Source organism: Chelon labrosus, assembly GCF_963514085.1.
Source record: "Chelon labrosus genome assembly, chromosome: 11".
In the NCBI taxonomy this organism is placed as follows: domain Eukaryota; kingdom Metazoa; phylum Chordata; class Actinopteri; order Mugiliformes; family Mugilidae; genus Chelon; species Chelon labrosus.
The window spans coordinates 21,219,822-21,238,749 of record NC_140344.1 but is presented as its reverse complement, the minus strand read 5'-3'; the positions used below and the strand labels follow the sequence as shown (position 1 = coordinate 21,238,749).

General features: G+C 39.8%; 1 protein-coding gene across 1 annotated transcript; it reads left to right on the top strand.

Annotated features, from left to right (window-relative positions):
* Positions 1 to 829: 829 nt before the first annotated feature.
* LOC311495610 (receptor-type tyrosine-protein phosphatase eta-like) lies at positions 830 to 18,564 on the top strand. Its single transcript, XM_084555130.1, has 28 exons — positions 830 to 920; positions 2,360 to 2,617; positions 2,719 to 2,988; positions 3,870 to 4,127; positions 4,587 to 4,859; positions 4,947 to 5,216; positions 5,312 to 5,575; positions 6,437 to 6,697; positions 6,809 to 7,072; positions 9,501 to 9,767; positions 9,858 to 10,118; positions 10,207 to 10,470; positions 11,482 to 11,760; positions 11,840 to 12,106; positions 12,363 to 12,632; positions 13,008 to 13,151; positions 13,268 to 13,475; positions 13,556 to 13,671; positions 13,771 to 13,858; positions 13,954 to 13,998; positions 14,218 to 14,305; positions 14,583 to 14,673; positions 14,907 to 14,983; positions 15,147 to 15,281; positions 15,735 to 15,851; positions 16,468 to 16,628; positions 16,746 to 16,881; positions 16,974 to 18,564. The coding sequence occupies exons 1-28, from the start codon at positions 902 to 904 to the stop codon at positions 17,130 to 17,132; spliced, it is 5,310 nt and encodes a 1,769-aa protein (XP_084411256.1). The 5' UTR covers positions 830 to 901; the 3' UTR covers positions 17,133 to 18,564.
* Positions 18,565 to 18,928: the final 364 nt, after the last annotated feature.

The window sequence follows — 18,928 nt, the reverse complement described above, 5'->3', positions numbered from 1 at the left end:
TGACATGGTGTCTCAATACACAAGTATGTACAAATTTAAGTTTGGCTTAATCTGAAGAAAGATTAGTTGAAGGATAATGAGAACACGGTTTTCCAAACTGTTGTTATTCCCACACTCTAGGTTATATTCCTTTATGTTTTCTTTTCTTCCACTACTCTTTCTCTCACTCACAGAGCCTGCAGTAGTCACAAATCTTACTGTCACTAGTTTCACAACTTCCTCTATAACTCTGAACTGGATTGAGCCAGTGGGAAAGAGCTCTTCCTATAGAGTACAGTGGACTGATGGAAATGTAACTTGGAATACAACTGAAATTGAGACATTTAAGCATATTCCTGACCTGACTGCCGGTGTCCAGTATACAATAAATGTCACTGCAGTGGCAGGTGATAACATTACTGAGGGAGCGAGTGACATGGTGTCTCAATACACAAGTAAGTACAAATTTAAGTTTGGCTTAAATTGAAGAAGAATTAGTTGAAAGATGATGAGAACACGGTTTTCCAAACTAGTGTCTGTGAAGGTTCTCAGTCTCTCTACAAGTCCAGTTGCCTTTTTTGAACCTTTTTTGGATATTTCCAAACTAGTGTTATTCCCACACTCTAGGTTATATTCCTTTATGTTTTCTTTGCTTCCACTACACTTTCTCTCGCTCACAGAGCCTGCAGTAGTCACAAATCTTACTGTCACTAGTTTCACAACTTCCTCTATAACTCTGAACTGGATTGAGCCAGTGGGAAAGAGCTCTTGCTATAGAGTACAGTGGACTGATGGAAATGTAACTTGGAATACAACTGAAATTGAGATATTTAAGCATATTACGGACCTGACTGCTGGTGTCCAGTATACAATAAATGTCACTGCAGTGGCAGCTGATAACATTACTGAAGGAGCGAGTGACATGGTGTCTCAATACACAAGTATGTACAAATTTAAGTTTGGCTTAAATTGAAGAAGGATTAGTTGAAGGATAATGAGAACACGGTTTTCCAAACTGGTGTTATTCCCACACTCTAGGTTATATTCCTTTATGTTTTCTTTGCTTCCACTACTCTTTCTCTCACTCACAGAGCCTGAAGTAGTCACAAATCTTACTGTAACTAGTTTCACAACTTCCTCTACAACTCTGAACTGGACTGAGCCAGTGGGAAACAGCTCTTTCTATAGAGTACAGTGGACTGATGGAGAATAACTAAGTCTAAGAATGTGACTGAGACATTTAAGAGCATTACTAACCTGACTGCTCGTGTCCAGTATGAAATAACTGTCACTGCTGTGGCAGATGATAGAGATTTATTTGTTTGCAGTCTTCACTTTCACCACTAGATGGCACTGAATTACACACACTGGTCCTTTAAAGATTTACTTGATACAGTCATCTCTTTCATCTGCTTTTCGTTGTCAGCAGTTTTTTGTTTGTTGGCCTAATTTTTTGTTCCTCTTCATCGTGATATATTTATTCTTAGTGCTTAAAAGAATCAGGCAGTGAAGAGTCCTCTGAGCACACCTGGTGGACTGTAAAGGTCTCTAGTACACCTGTGTGAAACTGAGGAGTAAATCTTTGGAGCAAATGCACCTTTTGTCCGTATTTTCTCACAACAGTACTTGGACGCATCAGTGGGTGTGTTGGTCGTCTCATGCAGCTTCAGCCTTGAGCGGTCGCCACTGAATTATTTGCTAAAATTGAAGATTTTAGTTGTTGTTGTTTTGTTTTTTTTATTTATTTTCCTTCTTTTTAACAATCATTTCTACATGACAAATTTTCCTTCACAGAGCCTGCGGTAGTCAGGGAACTCTCTGTCACTGAAATCACCACATCCTCCATAAATTTGAACTGGACTGAACCAGAGGGCTCCAGATCGTTCTATATAGTACAGTGGACAGATGAAATAACAAACAGGAACAGAACTGTTGTTCAAACTGAACTTAATGTCACTGAGTTGACTCCTGGAGTGCACTACAGTTTCACTGTCATAGCAGTGGCTGGAGATAATGAAACAAAAAGTGAAAAGGCAAAGATATCGCACTATACAAGTAAGACGATGTGTATGATTTTTGACAAGTCGCAGGGAGTTTAAATCTTGTGTTTTAAAGCAGAGGGAAACAACTCTTTCTATGGAGGGAAATGAGTATTTAAGGCCATTAGCAACTTGAATACTGGTGACCTGTATAAAATAATTGTCACTGCTCATTTAAATGTACTTATGACCTGGTGGATGTACATTTTTTTCCTCATGATTGTGTTTTACTACTTTTCCTAAATATCTATGTTTCTTTGTCTTGATGTGTTAATCGTAAGTGCCATCTGATGTGTTTGGTTTTTTTTTTATTTGGATGTTTTCTCTCTTCTTCTCTTTAGAGCCCGGTGTTATTCAGAATCCTCAAGTGACCACAGACAACTCCTCCATCTCACTGAGCTGGACAGCTCCTCCTGGTCACGTGTTCAAGTACCGGGTGGTGTTGAGTAATGCTTCATCGCTATACACCGAAATCACAAACAATACCTCCGTTTTGCTGTCAAGCCTGACGCCTGGCACCAGCTACAATGTCAGTGTCACTGCTATTGCTAGAGACAATAAAACAGAAGGAGAGCCTTTTAATGTGACCGAATTCACAAGTATGCAACACTTTATTTATCTGCTAATTACATTTCAACATGTTGAGTTTGTTGACTTAATCCTGTGTTGTTGTTTTTTTTGTTTTTGTTTTTATTTGCAGACCCTGCTGTGGTCATAGATCTCACTGTCACTGATGTCACAACATCGACTGTGTCTCTAAGCTGGAGTAAACCAGAAGGCAATGCTGACTTGTACACCATACGGTGGACTGAAGGAACAGAAAAAATCAGTAATTCCAGTAATTTCAGTAATTCCGCTAATGAAAACTTCACCATCAAAGGTTTAACTCCTGGATTCCAGTATAGCATTTCAGTGGCTGCTGTAGCATACTCAAAGGAAGGGGTGAAAGCCTTCACTTCTGCCTTCACAAGTAAGCCCATACTTTGAGAATATTAATTTAATTAAGCAAGTTTCTGTTTGTAAATTTAGCGACATTTATAACACTTTAAGTGTCATTGTTTTGCATTTGTAGTTCAGATGCATGCATTTGTATGTTGACATGGCTTTTTGTTCTTCAGGCTCTGCATTCAACACATTCATTTTTAAATAATATCATGGATACTACCTTCAATTATTCAATTTTTACATGTGATTAGTTGTAAAAGTAAAAATGTTTTACACAGAACAATAAACTAAAAGTCTCTGAGTTGACTACTTGAGTGCGCTACAGTTTCACTGTCATAACAGTGGCTGGAGATAATGAAACAAAAAGTGAAAAGGCAGAGATTTTTCACTGTACAAGTAAGACAAAAAGTGGTTTATATCGTTTTTCTTACGACAGATTCTTCTCTGCATGTAACTCATCCATTCATTCACACCACGCCACACATGCGGCGCCACGGACATAGGGGGATGCAAACCTGTCACCTTAGGGTTCCAAAGCTGCTACTCTCTCCACTAATCCACAGGTCCCCCTAGGTTATTGTGTCCAATTTAGGACCATCACTTAGCTGTAATGGAATATTTCCTGTATATAGCCTATAGTCCAAAAGCCAATGGACACATACACGTGAAATCAAACCACATAATCACATCTGATATTATAAAGGTGACTACCTGAAGTGTTCTTCCCAGACAACCAGCTTCTGCTCTTCCTTATCATTGCATCTCTGTGGTTTTAACTTGGTCTTTAGCGAGTTAGAAATGCACCTGAGTCAGACTGAGATCAGGTGACTGGCTAAATAACGAAATAACATTCATGCAATGCTATGTCAAATCTCAAAAAAAGCATATTTTTTTCTTTTCATTTAGCACCTGTAAAGCCTGGGGATATTACAGCCGTACGAGGAACCGACAGTCTGAACATCAGCTGGATTTTGCCTCTGGGACGGGCTGATCACTACGTGGTGGAGATCAACAATACAAATCTGACGTATAAAAATTCCACTTCAGCAAGATTCACCAATGCCCACTTCACTGATTTGTATCCTGGAAGAATCTTTGACATCAAAGTGACAGCTGTAGCTGGAAACTTGAATAGCACGTCTGACCCGTCTGCAATTGCCACTGGTATGTTCAACAGTCTAGTCTGGTCTTATTATTAAGCTAGATCTTGAGAGGGACAAAAAAACACTGTTAAATAATTCAATTATGTAAAATCTGAGAAATTGAGTCAGATTGCGTGACAGCTTCTCACAAGTGCTGCCTTGCATTCAAGTCTGTGTTAATAAAATGCTATACTGGGTGCATGTATTCACTCTCTGTATTCCATAGAAACAGTTTAATAGTTTGGCATGTTCGGACAAGCAAAGACTTAATCCTGTTTGAAACATTGCCTAACAATTAAGTTGACAAAACTGTAGAAAATTAAGCACATGCTTGACTTAAGTTGCTTGTGTTGCCCCCTTTAGCTGAAATAACCTCTTGTGAGGTTTTTGCATAATTATCCATCGACTGAATTATCCACCTGACCCAAAACTCCTGTTGTTTTCTCATCAATATAAAGCTACTGTCGTTCATATCTTTTAGTTCCCAACCCCCCTGGCTCCATCATGTTTGGTAGGAGGACCAACTCTTCGCTCCAGCTCGAGTGGGCAACTCCTGCCATGATGGCGGGCGCTCCAGCCATCAGATATTACATCACCTACCAGTCTGAAGATGGTGAAATTCAAAGCAAAAACTCCTCAGACACTAACACAGAGCTGTCTTCGCTCTTGTCTGGAACCTCCTACGATATATCTGTGCAAACCGTTGGACCCCAGAATTTGAGGAGCACCTTTGTCAATACATCTAATTTCACATGTAAGTACAAGATAGGCATACGTCGGAAAGCTCTTGTTATTTAATCACTTTTTAATATATTCTTGCAACTTTTATTTATATTTGCAGTGCCAAACCCAGTGCTGAATGTTGCAGCAAGCCCCAACTCAACCTCTTCAGTCAGTGTGACATGGTCAGACCCAGTGGGGGTTAGGCTGTGTTACGAATACATGGTAGAAACCTATAATGCCACAGGAGTACTTGTTAACACAACAGTCAGTACGACGAACAGCACTGTAATATGTCAGCTGGAGCCAGGATCTAATTACACTGTTTATGTCACAACTATGGCTGCACCAGGAAGTACATCTACTGCAGAACAGACATCCAGTTACACGAGTAAGGATTTGCATATAAATGCTTTTAAGGAGGACACAGAATTATGCAACAGTATTTTTATCCTGTTTTCTAACTGTCTCCTGTATTCCCCACAGTGCCCAAAGCGGTGACAAACATCACAGTGAATTACAGGAACACAACATCCATCCAGCTGACATGGCTTAGAGAGAGTGATCACAAGCCTTCCTACTACTACCTAGTGACAGCGCTCCTGAACAACAAAGAGGTTCACAATGATTCAACCAGGAATGAGAATTACACCTTCTACCATCTGGTCCCTGGAACACACTATGAGTTTACCGTGGTCACAGTGGTGGAAGGGGTCAAGTCCACAGAGCAGAAACTATCTAGTCAAACAAGTATGTCTTGAATCGTCTGAAATGTGTTGTGTTGTGTTGAAAAGAGGCTTATTAAAATCTAAGGGCAATTTCATTCATTCATTTTCTGTAACCGCTTGTCCTCTGGAGGGTCACGGAGGGGGGGCTGGATTGCTGTCATTGGGCGAGAGGCGGGATACACCCTGGACAGGTTGCCAGTCTATCGCAGGGCTCTCAGGGCAATTTAGTATCGCACATTAAGACAGGGGAGCTGTGAGAGAGAGGAAATATTGGCCAAAATTCAAGCACCGAGGGCTGACACGTCATCTTAAAGTCTTTTGTATGTAAGCTCTTACAAAACAAGCCAACAGAGCTTTGACGGAGTCGGGCCGTCAGTGAGCATCTGCGGCTCTAGTTTCGGCGCTGGGTCCCCCGCCGTTGGCTCCCCCGCCGTTGGCTCCCTGTCTCCACTGTTATTTTTAGCCAAATCAGCATTTTTGAAACGGTCGCAGAACAAGTCTATCAAAAAATATCTCTCTGATTGGCTTTTCAGCTCAGCAAACTGTAGTGCACGGAAGAAAAACAAACCTGATCTTGTTGACCACTTGCTGCACGTTTTATGTTGTGCTCAAGCGTCGCTGCTAGTTCTTTGATGTTGGTTTGGTGTGTCTATATCTTTGAATGATCATGTGTTGTAAGCTCCGCACCAATACTGAAAAGTCTCAAGCAGAGGCCAAAATAATGAGTGAACTGTACTTTTGCACTGATCATAAATCCTTAATATCACATAAGCTTGCAGGAGTAATTTTTAACTGTGTTGCAATTATTCCATTACTACACAACCTGTAAAATGCCTGTAAATGTGTTGAATACTAAATTTGAATTTCTGTTTTTGTTGTCTAGTTCCTGAAGCAGCTTCTAACGTTGTGGTCATGGGAAGCACAACAAGCCTGACAGTGAGCTGGGAGGCGGTAAATGGACAGGTGTCCTCTTACTCTGTCCTGCTGAACAGAAGCATGCAGCAGGTGGACAACGCCACAGATCTGAGCAACATGACGTTGAGCAATGTGTTTACGGACTTGAAACCAGGAGTACTTTACTGTGTGGAGGTGGTCACCAAAAGTGGACCTCTGGAGAGCAGTTCGTCTGTTTGCAATGCAACTTGTGAGTTACATCAGCACTGTGACTTGTAGCTCACACTGTGTATACAGTATTTTTATTTTAGAAATGTGATGGAATTGAATACTAATCAGAGAGTATTTATTCCCTGTTCAGTTCCTAACCCTCCTGGCCCTATCACGGTGGATTTTCAAACTGTCAGTTCCATCAACTTCACCTGGACAGATCCGGAGAACATGGACCAAATTCAGTACAGCTTCAGTGTGTCCGCTAATGAGTACACCCCTGTGGAACAACAGACAACAGACAACTGGTTCCTTCTGCACTCACTCTCCTCTGGACAACCATACAGTATCTCTGTTGTTACTGTAGGTGTGCTGGAGTATGAGAGCACACCAGTGACCGCCCAAAACTATACTCGTGAGTAGACACAAACACATCCAGGTTATTTCTGTGGATGTTATCAGCTTTACTTCAAGATTTACTGTATTTTTTGTATTTTTTATCGCTTTAAAGTTTGCACTTGAGTGTTTGTATACAGTGGCAAGAAAAAGTATGTGAACCTTTTCGAATTTCATGGTTTTCTGAATAAATTTGTCATAAAATATGATCTGATCTTCATCTGAGTCAAGGGTATTGACAAACATAATGTGTCTCAAATAATTACACAACTTTTTTTTGATCTTTCATGTCTTTATTGAGAAAAACCAAAAAAAAAAAAGTGGAAAAAGTATGTGAACACCCGAGTTAATGACCTCACAAAACTAAATTGGAGTCAGGTTTTAGCACACCTGGAGTCTCGTTAAGATAATAAGTTTGGAGGTGTGGACTACAGCTACTTTGACTGATAAAAACCCCTCAAACTTTTGGAGTTTGCTCTGCACAAGAAGAACACGCTTATGTGAGCCATGCCTCGACAAAAAAAGCTTTCAGAGGATCTACGATCAAGAATTGTTGATTTACATAAAAGAGCACATTGACGCTCCACAGCGGTATTGGCAAAATGTTTTGTGGACTGATGAAACTAAGATTGAACTATTTGGAAAAAACACACAGCACTACATCTGGCGTAGAAAGGGCACGGCATATCATCATGAAAACATCATCCCAACCGTAAAGTATGGTGGAGGAAACATCATGATTTGGGCCTGCTTTGCTGCATCAGGGCCTGGCCAGCTTGGAATCACTGAGGGGAAGATGAATTCCCATATATATCAAACAATTCTTCAGGATAATGTAAGAAAGTCTGTATGTCAGCTGAAACTGTGTAGAAGGTGGGTGATGCAACAGGACAATGACCCAAAACACCGGAGCAAGTCCACAACAGAATGGCTTCAGACAAACAAAATCCGCCTTTTGGAGTGGCCAAGTCAGAGCCCAGTAGAGATGCTATGGATTGACTTGAAGAGAGCCATACACATGAGATGTCCAAAGAATATGACAGAGCTAAAGCAGTTCTGCCAGGAAGAATGGGCTAAAATTCCTCCTCAACGATGTGCAGGTTGGATCTACAGCTACAGGAAGCGCCTGGTTGAGGTTATTGCTGCCAGGGAGGGGTCACTTTTTCCACTGCCATTTTGAATGTTGAATGAGTGTGTTCAATAAAGACATGAAAGATCAGATGTTTTGTGTGTAATTATTTGAGACACATTATGTTTGTCAATACCCTTGACTTAGATGAAGATCACATCACATTTTATGCCATATTTATTCAGAAAACCGTGAAATTCCAAAAGGTTCACATACTTTTTCTTGCCACTGTACAACCTTTTACTGCCTCTCATCAACCTGACTGAATTCATTCTAGTGATAAATTAAAACTCAACAGTTTACAGGGACACTAAAAAAAAAGGAGGAAAAAATCTAAACATGTTTACATGCACCAATTTATTTGTCAGAAAAATTTTTGACGTGTGCATCCGCTGATGGCCATATTATCTTAAAGGGTTATCTTAAATGATTATCTTGTATTAACATTTCGATCAAGCAATTAAATCACAGAGGCGCTCAACAATCATGAACTCTTTTAAATTGTTTGGGTCAACTCGTAACATCATCGGATGCTTACTCCATGTGGAGCAACCATGAGGCCTTATTCTGATTGGGCTCTTATTTACATTATGAGTGTCAGTTGCTGTGTAAACGCAGCAACTGACAGACACCCAAAGGCATATTTTGTGTACGTTTGGAAACAGCAGTCAGTGCAGTTTCAACCATTAGCCAGAATTTTGTAAATTGTTAAGTCATGCAGGGGCCTAAATACACACTCTGTGCAAGGTAAATAATCAAGGACAACGTATCGACTTTACGCAGGTAAAACAAACACATTTGCCTGCCGCCGGGCAGCAGTTAATTTGTCATTGTCTGCCATTCCCTCCTCAATTTGGCAATGCATTCAAACCTTCAGAAAACAATATACTACTAATATTGTTCATACACACAAACCTTAGTTTTAAACTGGACACACTGCCCTCTGTTTAGTGTCAAGATTGCACACAAACTACCCAAAGAAACAACCTGGCGTACAACTGATCCCAATCAATCAATTAATCATCAATACATTTTTAAAAACAATATTCATGTATACGTAACTGATGCTAATTAGGTGTTCCCATGTGACGTCATGCACTTCTAAAAGTTGTTAAGTTTGGGAGTACTTCAGGGAACGCAATAAGTAGTGTCTTTTTCCAGTGGAAATGTAGTTTTTTTTTTATTTTTTAGACTAGATGGAATGCTACTTACACTGTTAACCACTTATTTCTGTTACGTAAACCACAGAGATCTAATACATTGTTAACCACTGTGAGGACGTGTGAAAACAGTCACTGTATCTCATCCATTTTCTCAGGACCATATCCTGCAAGTAATCTCAGTCATACAGAAGTCAACACAGAAAATGTGACCTTGGTGTGGGACCAGCGTGAGAGCAGACCAGACTACACTTATTCAGTGCAAGTGATCAATGGCTCCCAAAATATCATACGCACTAAAGTAGTGAATGAAACCAAAGCAAATTTCACTGGACTTCTCTCTGGGAGCAACTTCAGCTTTACTGTCACTACACGGGCAGCAGATGGCACTGAAGCAAGTCCTGAGACAGCAAACTTCTTCACACGTATGCACCATTCGTCTTGTCAGAAGTACTACATAGAAATATAAAAGTAACTGTCTGCACAATCGTGACACTTTGTCTTGTGTTTTTTAGTGCCGCATATGGTTCGTCGTTTGGAGGCTGAAACGTTTAACACAACTGCGATAAAACTGAGCTGGATGGAACCTCTTGAGTACAAGTCATACTATAAATATCGGGTTACGACTGCAGGCTGTGCCTCTCAAAACATAACCCTTCCAGAAAACACCACAGTGATCTCAGAGCTCACCCCCGGGACCAACTGCACCTTGTGTGTCTCTGTGGTGGCAGCTCATCACATCATAGGGGAAGAAATCTGCAGCTTTCAGTACACTAGTAAGAGTCTTACCTGTCATTTGTGCATGTCATTTGCAAATTTTAAGTGTTGACCTGCTTTAATCTCTACTACTCTGCACGCTGACAGGGCCTGAGACAGCACAGCCCCAGATCTCCAGTCAGGGCTCCAATAGTTCGGTCTTGGTGTCATGGACACACCCCATTGGAAATGTGGAGTATTATGTGGTTTGTCTAAAACACCCAAATGGGACAGAGGAGCAGCGAAATCAATCTAATACCGATACCTCTGAACTGTTTGATAACCTGTCAGCTGGGAGGCTTTACGAAGCCACGATAACCACATTCAGCGGACCCTTCAATGCGTCATCTTCATTGGTTACAAATGCAACTTGTGAGTATTATACTTTACGTACTTGCATATATGCTTATGAATATATATGTGGGGACATGCAAACATACTCAGTATAAACATATTCTGTATACAGTATACTGAGGGAAACATATAGAAATTCCTCTGTAAACATTTTGTGGAGGACAAACAGAAATTCCTCCATTTAGGTCACATCTGAAGGAACAGTGCAAACTCAAGTTTCAAGGTTTACAAACTTTTTTACAAGCATACTGTATGTGCAGCAGTCCATTCAGATTTCAAGCCTGGAAAGCAAACTAGTACACCAGGAGGACGGTGATGAATTTGAAAGTTGGCAGCTTCTCATATATATTTGTTTCATGTTTTTTTTTTTTTTTTAAATAAAGATTTAAACCAAAATGTTTCACACATTCCTATTTACATAAATTGTGTGGACATAGTACAAACTGTACTGTGGGGATGTATGCACATGCACATGTTCACACAAACATTCAGAGAGTGGACATGCGTGCACACAAGCCTAAGTGTATTTTAAATTAAGTACAAATGCACTTAATTTAAACCTTTTGTGATCACTCAGATTTTTGTTTAGTGCAATTTAGTTTAGCGAAAGCTTGTATTTGCCTTTGTTTTTCATAATGATGTTTATATGTCGTTACCAGAAAAATAATAATCTCTGTACCACATAGCTCTTGCCACATGAAAGCACTCGTGTGCAATGAGATAATAAAAAGGTTTTTGTCATTTTAGTTGTTAATGATGTTCTCAAATGATACAACTGTAAAATTTGAGGACAAAAAATATTGAGGGCAGAACAGAACTTCTGCTGACAGGTGATGCGGTGACAAACGGTGCAGCACATAAATCAGTTGGACAACCAGACAAGCACGGTTCTAAATAACAGAACTAATGTTAATTGATAATTATTCCTTATGTCCTTTTAAGCATGCATATAAAAGTCAGAAATTAAAAGATTTTTGAATGATGTTACACACTTTCTTGAAGCTAATCTGCTGCAACTTTCTCCCTCAGACCCCAACCCTCCAGGGCCGATTGAGATCCTGAACAAGACAACCAATTCCATTGAATTCAGTTGGGGAGAAGCTCCTCTAATGTATCGCCCATCATTCTTCTACCAAATGACATACACACCGCCCCAAGGAGGCACAAACGTTACCAATACCACTAGCGATAACACCAATCATACTTTTGACTCCCTGGATTCTGGCACTTCCTACAACATCACTGTGGCAACCGTGGGGGTTTTGGGTTATCAGAGTGAGACGGTTTACATCTATCTGGTCACCACAAGTAAGGGTTTTACTTTTGTACCCAAGCAATGTGCTTCTATTTCACCCTTATGTCTTGACTAACACATCTTTTCAATCAGGGCCCCTGAGCGTGGAGTCTCTCATGACCCAAGCAGAAGAGACGAATATCTACGTCTCTTGGTCCAGACCTGCTGTCTACAAGGAAAGCTATCGTTACAGTGTGACCTGGGAAATCTCATATATGAACATCAGAAACACCACATGTACTAATTGTGCAGAATATAACATCAAAGACCTGAAACCTGGTAGTCCCCATAACATCAGTGTCACCACAGAGACCTCTGATGGAACACAGGCTGCCCCTAGGATGATTTCCAACTGCACAAGTATGGTCATGACAACTTAATTAATTTCATTTACAACTGTTCCTATCAAATATTTGCCAACAACTGGACCCAGCTGTAATAGAAATCACAAGATAATTGGTTGAATAATATATTTCTGGTCAATGATCAGTGTTCCCAAATTTTAGACCTTCTTAAGACGCAGAAAAATAATCAACTTTAACATAATTTACTGCTCTGTTCAAGGATTTAGCAATGTTTATGCTAACATTTATTTCTAATTTCTTTGATGTTGCAGAGGCAAGCCCAGTGACAATTTTAAATGTCACATGTCCAGACCAAGAAATCGCAGAAATCACCCTGAACTGGACTGAACCAAGAGGCAGATTCTCTAAGTTTGAAGTCATCGCAGAGACTAAAAATCAGAAACTGATTGGAAACTCATTGGAAACACGTCATACTTTTTCCAACCTTACTCACTATACTAACTACAGTTTGACTGTAGTGACCCAAAGCTGTGGAAACCCAAGCGTTCCTGTGACTACTAGTTGTCAGACAGGCATCACATGTAAGAAATAATGCTTTGCAAACTTTATAATTGCAAAAATGTGGAATGTGAATAACTATATTATTAGACCTGTTGCTAATGAGATACAATTTACAGGAAATTCATATTGTTACAATGAGCATCTTAGCAGAAAACCTCTCAAAGAGACACTGATTTAATTGTATTCATTCATCTGTTGCTATTTCCTGGATTGATTTGTAGTTGACTGTATGCACAAGTAAAACAAGGATGATTATTAAACTGGCACATGCAAAACACTTCTGTATTTTTTTTTACAGGTTTTACTTTTGTCTTTGTTGCTGTAATATTTGAATACTAATTCAAGTATTTTTCTCCTTCTTCTTCTTGTTTGTTTTTATGTTTATTTTTTTGAAGATCCACTGATTCCAGAAGTCTTTGAAAAACCAGTTGTGACAGATAAGAAACACAACCAGTTCACCCTTCAAATTAACAGCGAACTGCTGGACAACTCTAGAGGGCCCATCATAGCCGTTGGGGTGCTGGTGAAAAGGCAGACTGGTGTGTTCTTTGCCGGTTATCTCAGTTAATTGCAGATTGAAAGTATTTGTGTTCCTTGAAAAATAAGACTCTGGGCAAAAAACTTTTACTGTTTTTGGTAATTCCTTTCCTTCCAGATGTCAATTCCAGTTTGGTACAGCACTTAAGGAACACTTACGATGAGTGGAAAGAAGGGAGAACAACAGTGTACCTGGCAACAGTCACGACAGACTTCACTCCCCTGTCACGCAGTACTCAGATATACCATTTCGACATACAAATAGGGACTGGATCCAAGTGGAAAGGCTACACCAATGGTCCCCTGGAACCCAGAGGAAATTACCAGTAAGTAAACTGTAAATAGATGATCGTTGGGGATATAAACATACTTCAAATCACTAAATCCGATTTGTTTATCCCTGCAGAGCTGCTATTATGGTATCCACCAGGCTGATTTACACAGATGGCCTTGTGGACATTGGCAAATCATTTGTCACAATAACAGGATTTATTGATATCGGTGTACTTCCACCTGATCCAGGTACCATTTTCAAAACCACAAGTGTTTTTTTCTCTATGAATTACGTGAGTAAATGCTCACTGGTGTGTCTTATTTATTTCTTTCTTTTTTTTTTTTAAGTTATCGTTCCCATTGCTGTCGGAGTAACATTGGGAATTTTTTTCATCCTCTCAATCATCCTCATCGGTTTTATTATCTACTGGAAAAGGTTTGTCATTGTCATCATGGATGAAAAATCCTGTCAAGCCAGCGCGTTTAGCAACAAACTCTTAACTCCCTCTTTAAACTCCCTCCCTACCGCAGGTTATCCAATAAAGAATCCTCCGACATCCAGATTCAGTCCATGAGGTAAGGTTTTCATTTTGACCATGATATTTTTTATTTACCATGACCAAGTTTTAGATAAATGTACGACTATATTGATTCAATAATGGTTGTTTTTCGTTCTTCTTTCTTTCTCCAGAGCCAAAGTGTACGTATAAATACTTTAACTCTAAATTGGATCTTTTTAATGTTAACAGTAGTTTTCTGGACATAACTAACATCTCTGGTGTCCCATTTGAGCAGGAGTGTGGCTGTGACGGTGGAAGACTTTGAGGCTTATTACAAGAAGCAGAAAGCAGACTCCAACTGCGGCTTTGCGGAAGAATTCGAGGTGAAACACAAACTTCATATTTAAGGGCTCTTGGTTTGTGCATTCGCTTATTCGTGTCAGGGAATTAATGTCAGAACTATTAATGATATCCAATTTAATAAATTTGAAACTAGGTTTTACTGTGTAGAATCAACAAATTTAAGCTTCATAGGAAGCCTGTAATCATTTATTCATGATGGAAAAAATTGCGATGGAACAGGAAATTAAGTTGCTCTCTCTTTCTACTTCACATGCACACAAATCATCCTTTTCTTTCCTTCTTTCTTTCTAACAAAAGGACCTGAAGATTGTCGGTACAGGCCAGGCAAAGATCCACGCACTGGATTTGGAGAACAAGCCCAAGAACCGCTACAACAACGTTCTTCCCTGTAAGTCACCTGAAAAAACCCACCTCTGCTGCTTTCCACAATAACACGCCTCACTTTAAACTATATCATCACCTGTGATACTACTAACATTTCCCCATTTTAAAGCAAAAGTGTCATACGTCTTTGAGTGCATAACACAGTGCAGGAAAAAGCTGAGCAATAATACAGTCATTGTTAATTCTAAGTATAACTGCAGCCATGGCATTTCATCTGCCCTCTTGTTCACCTCCTAGATGACTCCTCTAGGGTGAAACTGTCTATAGTCCATGGAAGTCCATTTGACGACTACATCAATGCTAACTACATGCCGGTGCGTACTGACATTCATCATTCTTCAGTACCAGTAAATCTACTACTGAACTACTGAGCTGCTCATTCCATTGCTTATAGTCACGCCGTTTAAACAGCTCTACCTTCATCCACGTTCAGTCAGTCTCCTCGAAAACTGTCTCGGCTGGTGTTTTATTTGGCAGGGTTACAACTCAAGGAAGGAGTACATTGCCGCCCAGGGTCCTCTGCCCACCACAGTCAACGATTTCTGGAGGATGATCTGGGAGAAGAACGTGCAGACTTTGGTCATGCTGACACGTTGTAATGAACAGGGACGGGTGAGTGCGAACACAAGCGCACGTGTGAGCCAGAAAAATTGAAAAATCGAAATCGCAGACATATTACATGAATGCATCGTCTGCATTATAACAACTGTTCACTACCGTGAGCATTTGCTCGACAGTATGGAGCCCATAGCATTTAATATACTGTAGATTGACTCAAAAACAAAAAATAAACTAAACTTTTTAAATAAGATTAAAACAGTTAATAGTTGATTGGTAATAGCTTACAGTATATGATTTATATTTAAGATGTTTGAGAAGTCCAAAGGCTATCTATTAGCCTCCTGCTGCACTTTACGATTATTTGACACTCATCTGAAGAAACAAAAAAGCCAGTACAATGGAAAATTTATAGTACCAGTACTTTAAATGTGTCTCTGAATACTGTGTTTATTTAAGGGAAGTTGGCAGTTTGCTACAGCTGAACCATTGTCTACCCCTTTCTAGGTAAAATGTGAGCAGTACTGGAGTCCCGGCACCAAGCACTTTGAAGACATTACTGTGACAACAACCTCGGAAATACCACTCGAAGACTGGACTATCAGGGACTTTGACATTAAATATGTAAGTGTGGAGATGTTACATATGCCAAGGAGAAGCCCTTTTCGTACATCAGTGCTTATTTAGTAGCATGAGTTTGCAATATCTCCTTGGAGCTACAACACTACTACTCAATAGCTTGCAATAGTCTAGTGAAAGTCCAGTATACTGGGGAAGGTTGAACCATCAACCAGGAAATTTTATCAAACAGAAAAACTGACATATACCAATCAGGCACAACATTATGCCCACCTTCTTAATATTGTGTAAGTCTCCCTTGTGCCTAGGTTGAGGGGAGGTGCCTCTGTGGATCATCCCACAGATACTTGATCAGTTTGGGATCTAGTGAATTTGGAGGCCAGGTCATATCCTTGTGCTGTTCTTCATGTTTTTTGAGTTGATCCTAAACAAAAGACTTACCTTGAAAAGGAACAAGTATCTCTCAAGCACTCTATGGTCTATGTTATCGAGACTGGTGCTTTGATAAAGCTTTAAGTGAAAACAATATAACTCTTGCAACTAATCAATTAAAAAAAGCACGGGGGTCTTGTCTGCCTTGCCTCAAATACTTGTTAGGAACACCTGTGTGCATTTATTCATACAGACTATTTTGTGACTGTGTGTGTTGTTTGCCCTCCAGGTGAAAACAGCAGAGACCCGTTCAGTTCGTCACTTCCACTTCACAGCCTGGCCAGATCACGGGGTCCCAGAAACCACTGAGCTCCTCATCAGCTTTAGACATTTGGTCAGAGAGCACATGAACCAATACTCCAGACACTCTCCTACAGTGGTCCACTGCAGGTTTGACAAACACACACAAAGAGACATTTTGTGTGCTCACAATTTTATATGAAATGACAAACTGATATTATCTTGGCATCTTCTCTCTTTGTTTGTCTTTGTGTGTTCAACATTCAGTGCTGGTGTAGGGCGCACCGGTACCTTCATTGCCATTGACCGGCTGATCTTCCAGATTGAAAGGGAAAATATCGTCGATGTGTACGGTATCGTTCACGATCTGCGCATGCACCGGCCTCTGATGGTGCAGACCGAGGTAAGAAGCAATCACACACTCTTGGGGTTTATTTTTGGTCACGTTATTTGAAATGATCCTGCAGCTCATTTAACTTTGTGATACGTCTGCAGGACCAGTACGTGTTCTTAAACCAGTGCGCCTTGGACGTGATCCGATCGAGAACGGGGACCAACGTGGATCTAATCTACCAAAACGCCGCCGCGCTCTCTATTTACGAGAACGTGGAACCAAAGAGAGGTTTTCACAAAAATGGATACCACAATGCATAAACCCAGGACGCCTCTCCCATCTCTTGTTAGATAGCAACAACAACAAAAAACTCAGCAGACATTTCTAAAGGGAATGCTTTAAACAAATTCTGCTGTATTTATTTTTTACCCGCTGTTGTAAAGAATCGTCTAGCTTTCTGGATTTAAACCTATATTTTGTAGTATTTATTTGTGAAAAATGTTTGATACTGGAGGGAACTGCAAATTAAGATGCAATAGTGAACTTAATCATTGATGAAAAAAACATGTGGATTTTATGTCAACTTTTGTCTTTGATTATTTTGTAAAATTGCTCAGTTGTTTTATAATTACTGCTTGCTTACTACTGTGCATGACTTACTGATGATTACAATTTTTGCTCAGGCCGGACGTTGGATGTTGTGTAGGTATTATTGCAGACACTTTTGAGAAAGAAAAAAAAAAGCCTTGTGCAAAACAAATGCTGGTATCAAACCTGCGTGCCTTTTAAAAAGCTGTACGCTTTAAAACCAATAGGTGGCACTCTTCCATTTTTTTTCTGCCAAATGGGTACCATGATGATACTGGGACGTCACCTTAAACCTTAAAATCCGCCAATTCTTTCTGCGTGTCTTAAACCAAAATGAACAGTGCAATGTGTTTTCATGAAGAAGTTTTGTTTGTCTCTTAAATGTCTACGCACTGTATTGTGAATGATGCACTGGATGCATATGTCTTCTACACTGTGCCCTATTTGATATTTTTATCAGTAGTGTTGATTATGTTTTGGCCAGTGCTTTGTGAAACAGGTTGGAAAATGTTCACATTTTATTTCAAAAAGAGAAGGATCGCAATAAACAGCTCAGGAATTCAAGGAAAGCTGAACATTTTACTGGCAGGTCGGGAGTTAGAAAATCCACACTGCACTTTGATAAACTTAAATGTCAGTTGTTTATATTTTATATGTCCATCTTTTCTACTATGTTTCTAAAATTGCAGAGGAAGCACAAGTTTTATTTTCAGCTTCTAAAGGGCAGAGTTTTCTATGAGGCAGGTACGTTTGTTATTTTTTAAGATAGCTGACCTACGTGATCAGCTTGTAGCTTGTACTTTTTAGCTCATGTTCTACTTTTTAGTACAGCATACTTAAACAAATTGCAAGCACTTATGTTTTTAATGGAAAAAAATAGTAAATATGCATACTGTTTTAGGATGTTTTTAAAATGCTTTATAAGATGCTTGCTGGTACAATGCAAATATATAAAATGAGCATTTGAGATTTGTACACATTACGATCTGCCAAAATAAATTGTATTATAGACTATGCTGTGACGTCTGTGTCCTCTTTACTAGAGCTGTTTACCGCTAGCTGCACTAGCTGCTTAAAGCTATAATGCACATGAGTTTTCAGCAAGGCTCTGGATTTGGTTTCATTGAACTTGAACACAAAAAAAAAAAAAAAAACAGTACAGTGCACTACTGATAATTTCATTATGTGAGCAGTTTCTAAATTTTCAAATGGAAAGATCAAAAGGGCCGCAACAACACAATGCTGCGTGCTGCAGAGGAGGACTGAGCTGGCACACCTCTGCATTATTCAACTTTGAGGTTGCAGGTAGCTAAGTGCCCTCTCAACAGATGAATAAATAATGCCATTTCAGTTTCTTACTTCATGAGGAAAAAAGCTTTTTACGCGGAGACTTCAAACATTTTACATCAGCCCACATCAGGCCTATCATTTCTACAATATGGAGGGGCAATCATTTTCATACAGTACAGGGCACTCCTGGCAAAAGATGGTGGAAAGAGATGTTTTTGCCAGCATGTCGGCTTCGAAA